Consider the following 12,062-nt stretch of genomic DNA (forward strand, 5'->3'; position numbering starts at 1 on the left):
ACCTCCAACAGTCAAGTGCAGCCACGAGGACCGAAATCCATCAAGGAGGGAGAGAACCTGCCTAGATTCAAATTGGGTCTTATTTAAGGGGGACCAGGGCGGTTTGGGGCACCCTTGTCCAATACCAAGGCGCTCCACGCCCTAGTCCAACAACAACAGGACCAACAACTCAAAAATTGGGGGAAGGCAACTCTCGAATGGGGCCCACTCAGTGGTGTCAACAAGTGACATCAAGGTTGGAGTAAAGAGGACCAAAAGTGACCTAGGGGGAATGGAGATAGGACACGCTAAAGTAGGAGTGCAAACATGAGCTGTGAATTATACCAATTACAATATACAACGCTACAAATCTAAGCTTGGAACTAAGTCCGTTGTATCAGTCCAACGAACATTTGAGGCAACCCATAGAATGCCATGTGGAAACAACCAATAGCGAGGTAACAAAAATACACAATCATCAACAATCTAGAAATCTGTTAGTGGGTTCCACTTGCCATCCACAAAACATCCAAGGCAAATAGTTTGAGTTCACATAAAATAAGATTAATCAGTCCAACATAAAGATCAATGATTAGAGAGGGTTTGGTATCTTGTGCATGGGACCTTCTTATCATATCCATAACATTCGAGGCAAATGACACATGTACACATCAAAGTGTGGGGATCACTCAAAATACACATAGAAGGCAAAGATTTGGCCAATGAAGAAGCTGTAAGACATGGATTGCCACACAATATAATAATGTCACACTCTTTTTCTTTGCCAATTAAAGGATGATATATTTAACCACCCGGCATGGTCTCCAAAACATCAAAAGTAAATCAACCAGTCATCACCTATTGTGCACTAGTTCTAAAGCTGATTTATTGGCCTACTTAGCTAGTTCTAGAACATCTGAGGTACCAATTGCTTAAAAAAAACACTTTTCTAATGAGTGGTGTTAGTGTTTTAATTTGAACCTTTTAGTGCAGCACAAAATGGAATAGAATTGAGGATAGATCTCTCTGCAAATTGGAAGGGGGAGCTCCTTGTAACAGAAAATTAAAAAAAGATCCTAGAACCTTAGGATAAAACCTCTATCTTTTTACAAAATGTATATTTTAAATGTTGGGATTCTGAATATACATTGCAAAAAGAAACTAAGTAACCACCTATGTTTGAGTTCTCAAGCAAGGGCACAAGGCTTAATAGCACATTTACTCAAGACAAGAGAACTTTGTCTTTTTACTTAAAGCAAACAACTTATAGCAATTATTAAACCTTCATTCCTTCAAGCTAAAAGCAGAGAATAAAAAGTGTGAATACAACAAAAGGACTGAAATAAATTGAAGAAAAGCACAATTCAATAAAACGAAATATGGAATTGTGTTAAAAGCCACAAACACAAACTTTATAGAAACCTACAACAAAGCCTGCAGATTCAACAAAGTGATTCTATAAACTTAAACACACCTACACAAGATCACTCATAAGACATCCGATAGCAATTTTTGAAGCAAAATTGTCGTACCAAATTCCATTCATGATCATCTAAGTGCCAAAAGAACTTAATATAAACTTTTACAAGGTTTTGCATGAGAAAATCAAAAAAATAACTAGAACTTCTATCATATGAATCATTTACTTGCACACAACGCAAGCTTATTATACAATTTTTTCCACAAATTCTTAACACTAAATAAAGGAAATCTTCTAATGAATTTTTTAATAAGGATAACCATCCACTAAAAATAGACCTTCTAAAAGGTTGTCTAAAAATAGTCGATCTAAAAAAGATATCCCAAAATATGATTCATCTCTACAAAAAATGACAACTAAAAATAGCCAATCTAACACTTGGCTCCTAGTAATGCTTCTAACAAAACCCTTCCAATCTAACCATGGTGATCGCTCTAAAAAAGTCATGAAACCCTGATGACTAGTCTTGGTGACTCGAGTTTGATTCCATTCTTGAAAGCTTATGCAATTTGTGTCATGTACTTGGATATTCTCTATGACAAAGACTAGTGTTGATCCTTGGACAATGGTGAAGGAGCTTGAGGAATCTATCATCAATAATCAACAAGAGACTATAGAAGCTATCTCCCATGTGAGTTTGAAGATTGAACCCTTACTATGGCATATAAAGAGGCGCTTTTTGATCTTCGCTTGTGTCTCCATCCTACTTTCTAACATCCAAGTCCTCTCACTAAGGGCAGCTAGATCTTCTATTGCTTCATTGACAATTTGACACTAGGACCCTCTAGGCACACCCAATCACTTAGGTTGGGGTCCCATGGAGGGGATTCGAGATCTATTTTTAAGGAACAAGGGATTCCATGAAGCAAAAAAAATATGTTATTGGATTATTTAGAACCTTTTGGTGAATAATAGTAGTCGCTACTTTTTAGGGCTACAAATTTGAGTGGGTGAAATTGGGATGCACCTAGAAATTGCCCCACTAGCTTAGGTTTTTCATTGGCACTTGTCAATAATCTCAATTTTTAAAAAATCTTGTTAGGAAAAATTGCAGGGAAAATGTCTTTATCTATTAATTTTTATCTTTGTGTTTACAATTACATTCCACCAGCTTCCCAAAATTAAGGAGCTTAAACTTTTAAGCTGAATTGCACATCTAAATTCATGGGACTGCCAACTATAAAATATTCCTAAAAAATCTCAGTAGCACCCACATGTTTTTGAGTTGACATGTTTAAAATATTCATGGGACAACTTTTTGAGTTGACAAAATGACACTAGGACACTTAGGGGCACAATAGAGATAATGAGTGCAATTTTGGTCTAATTTACAAGTGACATTTTGGCATCCAAACCTACTAGTGCACCTTTTCATTATATTTTTAACCTGAAAAACTCCCTTCCAAGGGCATGCCCAAGTAATGAGGAGCACTTTCTAGTCTAATTTTGCATTGGCATTTTGACCCCTTAGTCATATTGAGCACACAAGAGAGGTAGTTGATCAACAACATTTGAACATTTAAGTTGTCCAACATGTGCGTAGCCACATAATTATCAAAAAGTACACTTTTTCATCCTAATTCTTCATTGGCATTCACCTTTGTAAATGAAAAAACGTTTTTTTCCGAATTTGATTTTGATTTTTGCCACTTAATTGAAAAAGCATTTTTGGGGTTAGTTAAGTGATCTATCTTATCATTGACAATGCACTTTTTGCCTTAGAGTGATTTTTGGCTTGCATCGTGACACTAGACTGCTTTTGGGCAAGCCCAAGCTTCTTGTAGTGATTTTTATGTGATTTTGGCACTTAGATATTACTTTCTCTTCCTTACGCACCCTTCAAATAACCCAATAGCCTTTTCCATTCTTGAATTTGCTATAAGGAGCCTTTCCTTCATCAAAACATGCCTCAAAGCTCTATCCTCCACTTTTTTTCTTTTGCACTATACTACCTTTCCTTGTACTTGATTTGGCGTGTCTGTGTTTAGCATGTTTGCAAATATTTATCTCATAATCCTTGCATAGGTGTTATTAGCTAAAATTGGCATTGACAACTACTAGCAACACGAACTTAGAAGCAATAAATGACAAGGTTTATACTTCAAATACAACTCACAAACAAGAAACGACTAACGTCTGGTTTAGAACTTGACACAACACAAAAAAATTCATATGGTTACTACAAAAAGAACATTGTTAGAACCACCATGTGACCAAGAAGGAAAAGCACTTTGGAAACCTTATTGACTCAAGCAATTTTTTTGTAATTTCAACCACGGGTTAGACAACAAGCATTTTACTAAACATGAAAGGTCAAGTTGAAAACATCCTAGGAAACACATATTGAGCTTTCAACAAACATTGCAAACATATCTAGAGATAAGGAAATGGTTCCAAACATGAGTGGAACCCAAAAGTTGTGACCAACATGGTGAACCATTGTAGTCCTTCAACAAAAAGAATATGGATGTAAATTCTTATTGGGATTTATTTCACCAAGAATGATAATGATCTAATGGAGGGTGATGAAGCTACAAATCAGAGAGATACCAAATAACACTCCATAAAATCTGAGTATTTCTAGCTTGCATTAACCATTATACTATAATTTTCATCTCCATGTGTATACAAGTTCAAGGCAATTTCTAGCAGTGCACACTATAAGTCTTTCTCAAATGAAAGCTTTGATGTTTGTTGTTTTCCACTCCCCTTTTGGGAGGGATGTCTTGTTTTGACAAAGATCTGTTAATGTTGTGATTTGTCCTTCAACTCTGTTTATATTGCATTTGACTTGCTTAGAAAAGTAGTTCAAAGTATTAGTGAAGTCATGACACTCAATTAATGCGTGTTGAAGTTGTCTTATTGAACCCACACTTGTTTCAACTGGATTTTCCAGACTAACACATACAATGGTTGGTGCAAATATCCTCGCATTTGATATAACAGGATAAAGCAACTGCGACTTTGTGATGAAGCATTCCTTGTTTCCTAGTATTTTTCTGCATCCAAACTAATATGTTGTCCTTAACGCCTTTTTTCCAACAGTATTTGTTTCTACATGCAAGTTTGATGACTAGTACAAATGAAGTCCCTTACCTATTATGTAATGAAGCGCTCAAAACTGGCAAGTGACAAGATTCATAGTTGTGTTTGTCCAAATGTATTGCTCAGTGGCATTGCATTCCTGCAAAGAACATTGCTATTTAAAAAATGTGGAGTTATTATCCAAACTTTTCAACCAAAGTTATTGTAATATTAATAACGTTGAGGATTGATTTAATAAAGCTGATGTATTAAACTATTATCTTATAGGAATCTTATTCTTTTAGTTATGGTAAAAAATGGTCTACTTGAATCCGTGTGAAGAAATCAATTGTCAAGGTTAGGTTAAAGGTCTCTATCAAATATAGTGGTTTTTGTCAGCCCATTGGCAGCTGCTATGTTCATGATTTTGGCTATTTGGTTTCATCATGTGTAATAATTCCCACCTTACGAGGTTCCACCCATGTCCACAGCCTGCAATTGAAGTATTGCATTGCAATTTATATTCCCTCATTTTTGATGGCCAGAATTCTACACGCACAAGTTTCTTGTTCAAACTAATGAAGCCAAGTTCAGATCCTGAATTCCCATCCTGGAGACATAAGGAATCCAAAGCTCTCTATCTTCTAATGAACCGACCCTACCAAGGACAAGGATGAAGAATATGTTCATTTCAAAAATTGAAAGAAAAATATTTTTCAAGGACAAAACCCATAGTATTCAACACTTATGACGAACGAGGTGAGTAGAGAAGAATTATCTGTCACTAAAAATATTGGACAATAACTTTAATATGAGAACCACTCAGTCCAAAGCACAAATGAACTTTGCTTTGATGATACAGGTTATAAAAAACGATAAGTCTAGCTTTTTTGAGGAGCCAGTAGAACAAAAAGAATGGGTCACAAATGGATGCCATTAAGAAAAATGGCACATGGGATTAAGCTACCCCATAGAAAGTATGTGATAGATACAAGGTGGATATTAAAAACCAACTACAAGTCGTGTTACATTGAATAGGCGTAAAGCAGGGTTCATTTCCCAAAGTTTTACTCAGCAGAGGGAGTACACTATGCAGGGAGACATCTGTACCTATAACAAAATAACTTCCACAAAAGAAGAATATAGGAAATATGCAGCAAATACTTGATAATAATAAGCTACTTCAAAGTATGCAAGTAAAATGATATAGTTAGGAGGGGGTTTTTTGTGATTTTGTTTTAAGGCGGTAGCAGAGTTGCTGTAAAAATGAACTATAAATGTAAAATCCTTTTTCAAATTAATATAATGGGTCCAAACCCCTAGTCTGGTATCACATAAAAAAAAATAAGCCACTTCAAGGGGACAACCTCCAAAAGGAAGCCACTTTGGGGGAGCTATCTCCAATACTCTTCAATAAGAACACAATACACAACATGACAATAATAAACTAACAACTAGCCCCTATAAATTATAATGCCATATTCCATGGATGCCATCCAAGCCAACCTTACTACCTATATAAGACTATATATATGATCATATAACTTAATTAAGTGTTATGCTAGCCACAAGTCGGCTACACATATCCTTGTGCACAACATAGATTAAGGGTGTCGAACTACCAATGGTGACAATGGCATCCATCCAGTTGGTTTTGGCTTTGGCAGCAAGATGAGTAGTATATCGGGTGGATATGAGGGGTTCTCTTCTGAATGGATAGATTATTGAGGCGATCTATGTAGCAGAACCCAAGGGCTTTGAAGTATATCACAAGGAAGATCATGTATATGGCCTGAAATTTGAAAAAAGCTGTGTGTGGTGAGCATGCATTTCAAGTTTAGGATTCAAGGATTGCATCTGCAGAATGAAGGTTTACAAAAGAGTCACTCTGATTCTTATCATTGTTATTTGTGTAGATGATATTATCTATACTTAATAGTTCGTAAATGTTTGATATATTTAGAGCTGAGATGACTTCAAAGTTTGAGATGATAGGTCTTCGGCAGATGCATTTCTTTTTGTCTTTGGAGCTTTGAGAACTGATTGGCAGAGAATGACATATTTGTTTCACAAGGCAAGTACGCTTCTAGATTTGTTGCAAATATTTCACATAGAGTGTTGCAAATGAGTTGCAACACCGATTAAACTTGGGGTAAGCTTGCGCAAGTGTGCTAGTTTGGAGTCACCTGATCTAACATTGTACCACCACTTGATTGGTAGTTTGATGTATTTGACCACAACAAGACCAGAAATTAGTTTAATTGTTAGTTTGATTGGAAGTACAGCTTTGCAGAATTCTTAAGGATTACACTAGAAGCAGGATGGACCTACACAAGTCTTTTACGGCAACACAAGGACTATCTAGATGACTAAGAACCCAGTATTTCACAACACAACCAAGCATATAGAGATTCATCATCATTTATACAATGAAGTTGAATTGAGCCTATATATTGCAGCACAGAGAGAAATTAACATATATTTTATGAAATCATTAGCTTATGATAGATTCAACATACACAGAGCACTTCTTGGAGTCTCCCAAGGTAGTCATTATGGAGAGAATGTGGAAAATACCCAATTGTGCTCATTATATTTGTCATGAATAAATGAATTTTTGGCATTATGGTGAGGAGATAATTATTAGTTATTACTTACTCTATTTATTGCCAAATTAAAAAATGTATTATCTTTCTATTAGTTGGGTGAAGAGGTTTTTATCTTATCTTCATATGAATTAGTCTATTGTAAGTATGATCATTGTAAGTATGATCTTTTTAAATCCTAGTTATGTCAAGTAGTTGAATGAGTGAGTTTAATTTTAGCATAGATACTTCAGCCATTTTCACTTCTGCTAGTGTGAGTGACAAAATTCGTCAATTTTATTGTTTCTTATTCATTGGGAGTTTTTTGGTTCTCTCGTTTATCCCTGCATACTTGATTTCTTTCAGTTCAAAGGATGAGAGAGGAGGAGTTTGCTTTGAATGTTTCATAGTCTAACTAGGGCCAAAGAGTTGAATTTGCATAGATATTTAATCGACATAAGATGTCATGAATGTAACAACAAAATACAGAAGATTCGAACAAACATGAAAAAACTTCCTTCTAATAGAGTTCTGAGGTTTAGGGCCACCTCTCTTAAAAATCTTACTTTTTCTTATTTAGAACTGTTTTTCTGGTATGATATATACACATATACTCCCATTTTGGCCTAATTGCCCAGGGTTTAGATCGTTAAAAAGTTTTAAATTTTAGCTTCACACCGTGACATGTCGAACTTGTTTTACTAATAAAACAAATTCAACTGCATTTCCAGATTATTTTGGAGATGCATGCCAATCCAAGTGAATGAATGATAGTTACGTTGCGGTATCAGAAAGAATTTATGATTGAAACAATATTTCTAGGCTTTCAATGTGTTGAGCAAATTCGACTGTAAAAAATTTCAATATAAATTATTGTTATTAGGGAAAGTACCGGTGCGATCGATTTGAAGGACATACCCGATTTGCCGAAGTTCGTCTTGCAGTTGTAAATGTAAGCTCTTCCAATGGAAAATATTTTAGTGGAAAAGACAAAGAAAAGCCTCCCGGCAGAAAACATTATATTATTATTAATATCGATAGATGTTCTACAGTCGAGACATCAGATCTCAGCCATCCGTGTGAAAAAAAAAACAGTTCTTAAATCTAGATACTCAGTTAAAATCGTAGCCCTTAAAAATTAAGGTTTTTTAATAGTGGAAAAAGATTGTGCGAGCGCGCTTGGTTGTGGCAGAAGTTAAGTCTATATCTCGTAAAAGAAAGAAATTATTTTAATGTTCACGAGGCTAAATATAGTCTATGGGATAGACCCCTTTACAAAACAACTTTTGCATTTCAACTCTTTCTTGTGTAGTGTGATGATGAGTGCCCCTAATTTCTCCACAAACTCCTTGCTGAATAAATTATCCCAAAAGTTGGCTGCCAATGTTTTCATAGTTGTCCCTACTGACATTGGAAGCGTCTCATTCTAGAATGAAGTGTTTTTCATTGTCAACTTCACCTGAAGTACGCACTCTTTCCTCCCAAGCTTCTTTTGGTCCTTTCCAACGTACAGTTTCGCAAGGGAATTGATGGGAATTAGTTCTTAATTAAGCAATGAGGATTTTGGCTTTCCACAATATATTGGCCCCTATGTATATTTTTTTATGATAAATTGGTTATTATTAACGTGTATTCCATATATTGAAATGACAATAAATTGGTTATTATTAATAGGTGTCGCAATTACTGAACATGACTAAAGGAGGCTTCTTAATTGTTTAACGTATATTCGTATATTGAAATGACGATAACTTGGTTATTATTAATAGGTGTTGTAATTATTGAATGGGAATAAAGGAGGCTTCTTAATTGTTCAGTTTCATAGGTTTTTTAATTGTATTTTTACATGGTGATTTATCAAACCTTTGTCGTATGCTCTTATCATTAAGCATATATTATGAAGTTTTTTTTTTCATGACAATTCACAAACATTTTTTTATAAAATATTTGTCATTTTAATATTGTGATAGAAATATCTAAGATTTTATTTTTTTTAACTATTATTACAACTTGTAGAGGTTAAGTACTATTGCAATAAGTTTGATTTTTTTTAATTTAATTAGTTAGTAGTAATTGCATCTTGGTGTGCAATGGGTATGCCGAAGAGGTGTGGAAGGTCAATTAGGAAAAATTTGGTCTATTTTTTGCATAAATTTGTGTAGTACATGAGGTCAATTGCTAGGTCACGATGTTGCTTGTGTAGCAAAGGTCTCAATGGAGAAGTGATAGCTTAAAATCAACTATGCATCCACTTACAAGGATCCAATCATAACTAAAATAAAACCTGTGAATTGAGAAGATAATCAAGTTTAACTACCAATAGCTCATGCTATGTTTACAATAGGTTGAGAGCGAGAGAGAGGTTGAGATAGGTCTATAAAGAGGCATATATAGAGGAGGAAGAGTGAGAGAGAGATGGGTAAAGAGATAGAGATATAGATAGAGTTGAAGATAGAGATGGAGAATGAGGAGAGAGAGAGAGAGAGAGAGAGAGAGAGAGAGAGAGGGGGGGGGGGGAGAGATATAAATAACTAGATAGAGATAGAAGGATAAATGAAAGAATTGATAGGGAGAGATAGGTATAGAGGAAAAGAGATATAGATATAAGAGAGGGGGGGAGGTATTCTTTTCTTTTCTTTTCTTTTCTTTTCTTTTTTTTAAAGTCTAGTTGTGTATTTTTTAAGTTTAACAATTATGAAATATATTTTTCTTATCTATGATTTGATAATAAACTTGGGGTCTTAAGATCCACTAATAATATCCAATATTTTAGTCAGTTTTTTTGCTATTGAAAGGCTATTTTTTAAAAATGTGTTTATAAATTACCAACAATGTATTTTGTGCATTTTTTTCTCACTAGTAATATTTGTTCATTTAATTTTAACTTGTCTATTTTTTAAAGCATACCCCTAGCATTAAATACAATAAACAACAATGTCAAAAGTGAAATCTACAACTACCCATTGTTGTCGGTACCACTAGTATGCTCTGATGATTGTTAAAAATGCAAAGATTTTTTGTTTGGAATAATTTTATATTTGAAGTTTTCATTTGAATTTTTTTTTTAATTTGTATTAGAAATTTATCCTTAGAGGGTCTCTATTATGTCTAATATTATTTGTTATATCTCATTATTATTATTAATATTAATAGAATTGATTCTAACATTAAATCTAAAATTGTTAATGAATTAATATTTTCCTTTCTTTGTTGGAGGATGTTTATATAATATCAAATTAAACTAGAATTTCCTTTCTATGTCTTCTTGTTGAGACTTCCCGGAAATTTCCCCCTCCGACGAAAACCTGCAAAGGTACCTGCAAGCTAGAAAATGGTGTATGTGTGGCTATATAGGGTTTTATCTTAGTTAAACCCCTTGTTTTAGTGATTTCCACCTCCACAAATAGCCAATAAAGTATTGAAAAGTGTGGTTGCCCTAGAGTCTCATCTATTTGTAAGATTCATATGAGCTAGGATGCAAAACTAGAGTTTTTCCATATGTTTGAAGTAAAAACCCTAAATGAACATATGTAAATGCTTCAAATCACAAATGCAATATGGATCTAAAGCAATAATGTAAATCTGAAAATAGATGATATGTAGATTTGAAAACTCACATAGAGATATGAAAATAACATGAAACCATACCAAACCATAAGGGAGAGGTACAAGTCAATCAACAATCAATGATCTCCTTATTATTCTTCAATATCTCCTAAGCTTCCATGGATGTTGAAAAATGTTGATGAAAACTTGATTGATGATGAATTTTTTTATTGTAGGCTTCACATAAAACCTGCACTTTCACTTCATAAGAGTCTCCTCCAATTGCTTGATTCTAGATCCTTCAAATGAGGAAAGAAAAGGTTATATATATGAAACCCTAACTTTAATTCTGATCATAGTGTCAACCTAGGATTGATAAAATTTTGCACAAAGCAGGATTTGAACATTATAATACCACCAAATTAAGCTCCCGAAATTCAAGGAGAAAAAGTCAAGACCAATGTGGTGGTACCACACTAGTCCAACCGACTTTTTTCCAAATGTTTAGGGATGCAAGGTGTCATGATGACAAAGTCAAATCCAACTCGGTGAGTCAATCCAAGTGTTTAGATATGTGAAAATATGCCTTGAAGCTTGAAATAGGACTTTATTAGGATTTAATAATTAATTAATTAAAAAATATAAAATAAAATGGGGCACACTTAGGGTTAAGGGTCCAATTTTATAATGTGTGGAATGATGAGAGAGGTTTTTAAGATTTAATTAAATTAATAATTAAATGCTTAAAGGAATTTTTAAAATGCAACACACTAAGGTGGGTGTTAACCTAAGCGTGAAATTGGACAACCCTAATCAAGGGTGTAGGGTGTACAATTTACGACGTTATAGGTTCAATCTAGTTTTTACTATATATATATATATATATATATATATATATATATATATATATATAGAGAGAGAGAGAGAGAGAGAGAGAGAGAGAGAGAGAGAGAGAGAGAGAGAGAGAGAGAGAGAGAGAGAGAGAGAGAGAGAGAGAGAGAGAGATAGACCTAAAAATGTCTCATTGATCATGTACTAATTATTCGTATAATTGATTAAGTAATTTTTTAATTATTTAATTAATTTAATTAATCTTATTCTTCTAAATTCATATTTCTTCATCATATTACTAATTATTATATTTCTATTTCTAATCATTTAACCATTTTATAAGTATTAATTAAATATTTATTATTTTATTAATTATGAATTTAATCCTTTAAATTTAATAATCTTTATTATTTAATTAAATTCAATTTCTAAATAATTAAATAGCTTCTTTAAATTATTTAATTAACTAATTAATTCTTCAAATTCTAATTCCAAGTCTTCAAATGCTAACTTCATTTTATTTCATTTAATTCTTCTAATTTCATTTAATTTCATTAATTCTTCAAAATCTAATTCTAATTCTAATTCTAATTCTTCTAAATTCATCTAATTTCAAA

The 12,062-nt window shown here is 33.5% G+C and overlaps 1 protein-coding gene across 7 annotated transcripts in view; it reads right to left on the bottom strand.

Moving 5' to 3' along the window:
• LOC131079452 (serine racemase) overlaps positions 1 to 8,215 on the bottom strand; it is an 86,283-nt gene extending 78,068 nt beyond the window's left edge. The window contains exon 1 of one of the 7 annotated variants that reach the window (XM_058017412.2): positions 7,987 to 8,215. In XM_058017412.2, the coding sequence (XP_057873395.2) occupies positions 7,987 to 8,086 (100 nt within the window). In that variant the 5' untranslated portion in view covers positions 8,087 to 8,215. Of the gene's footprint in view, positions 1 to 4,555; positions 4,639 to 7,960 lie in introns of those variants that run through there. The other 6 variants (XM_058017408.2, XM_058017406.2, XM_058017411.2 and 3 more) reach the window with 6 other exon arrangements.
• Positions 8,216 to 12,062: the final 3,847 nt, after the last annotated feature.

The sequence above is a fragment of the Cryptomeria japonica genome, chromosome 8, assembly GCF_030272615.1.
Source record: "Cryptomeria japonica chromosome 8, Sugi_1.0, whole genome shotgun sequence".
NCBI lineage: Eukaryota > Viridiplantae > Streptophyta > Pinopsida > Cupressales > Cupressaceae > Cryptomeria > Cryptomeria japonica.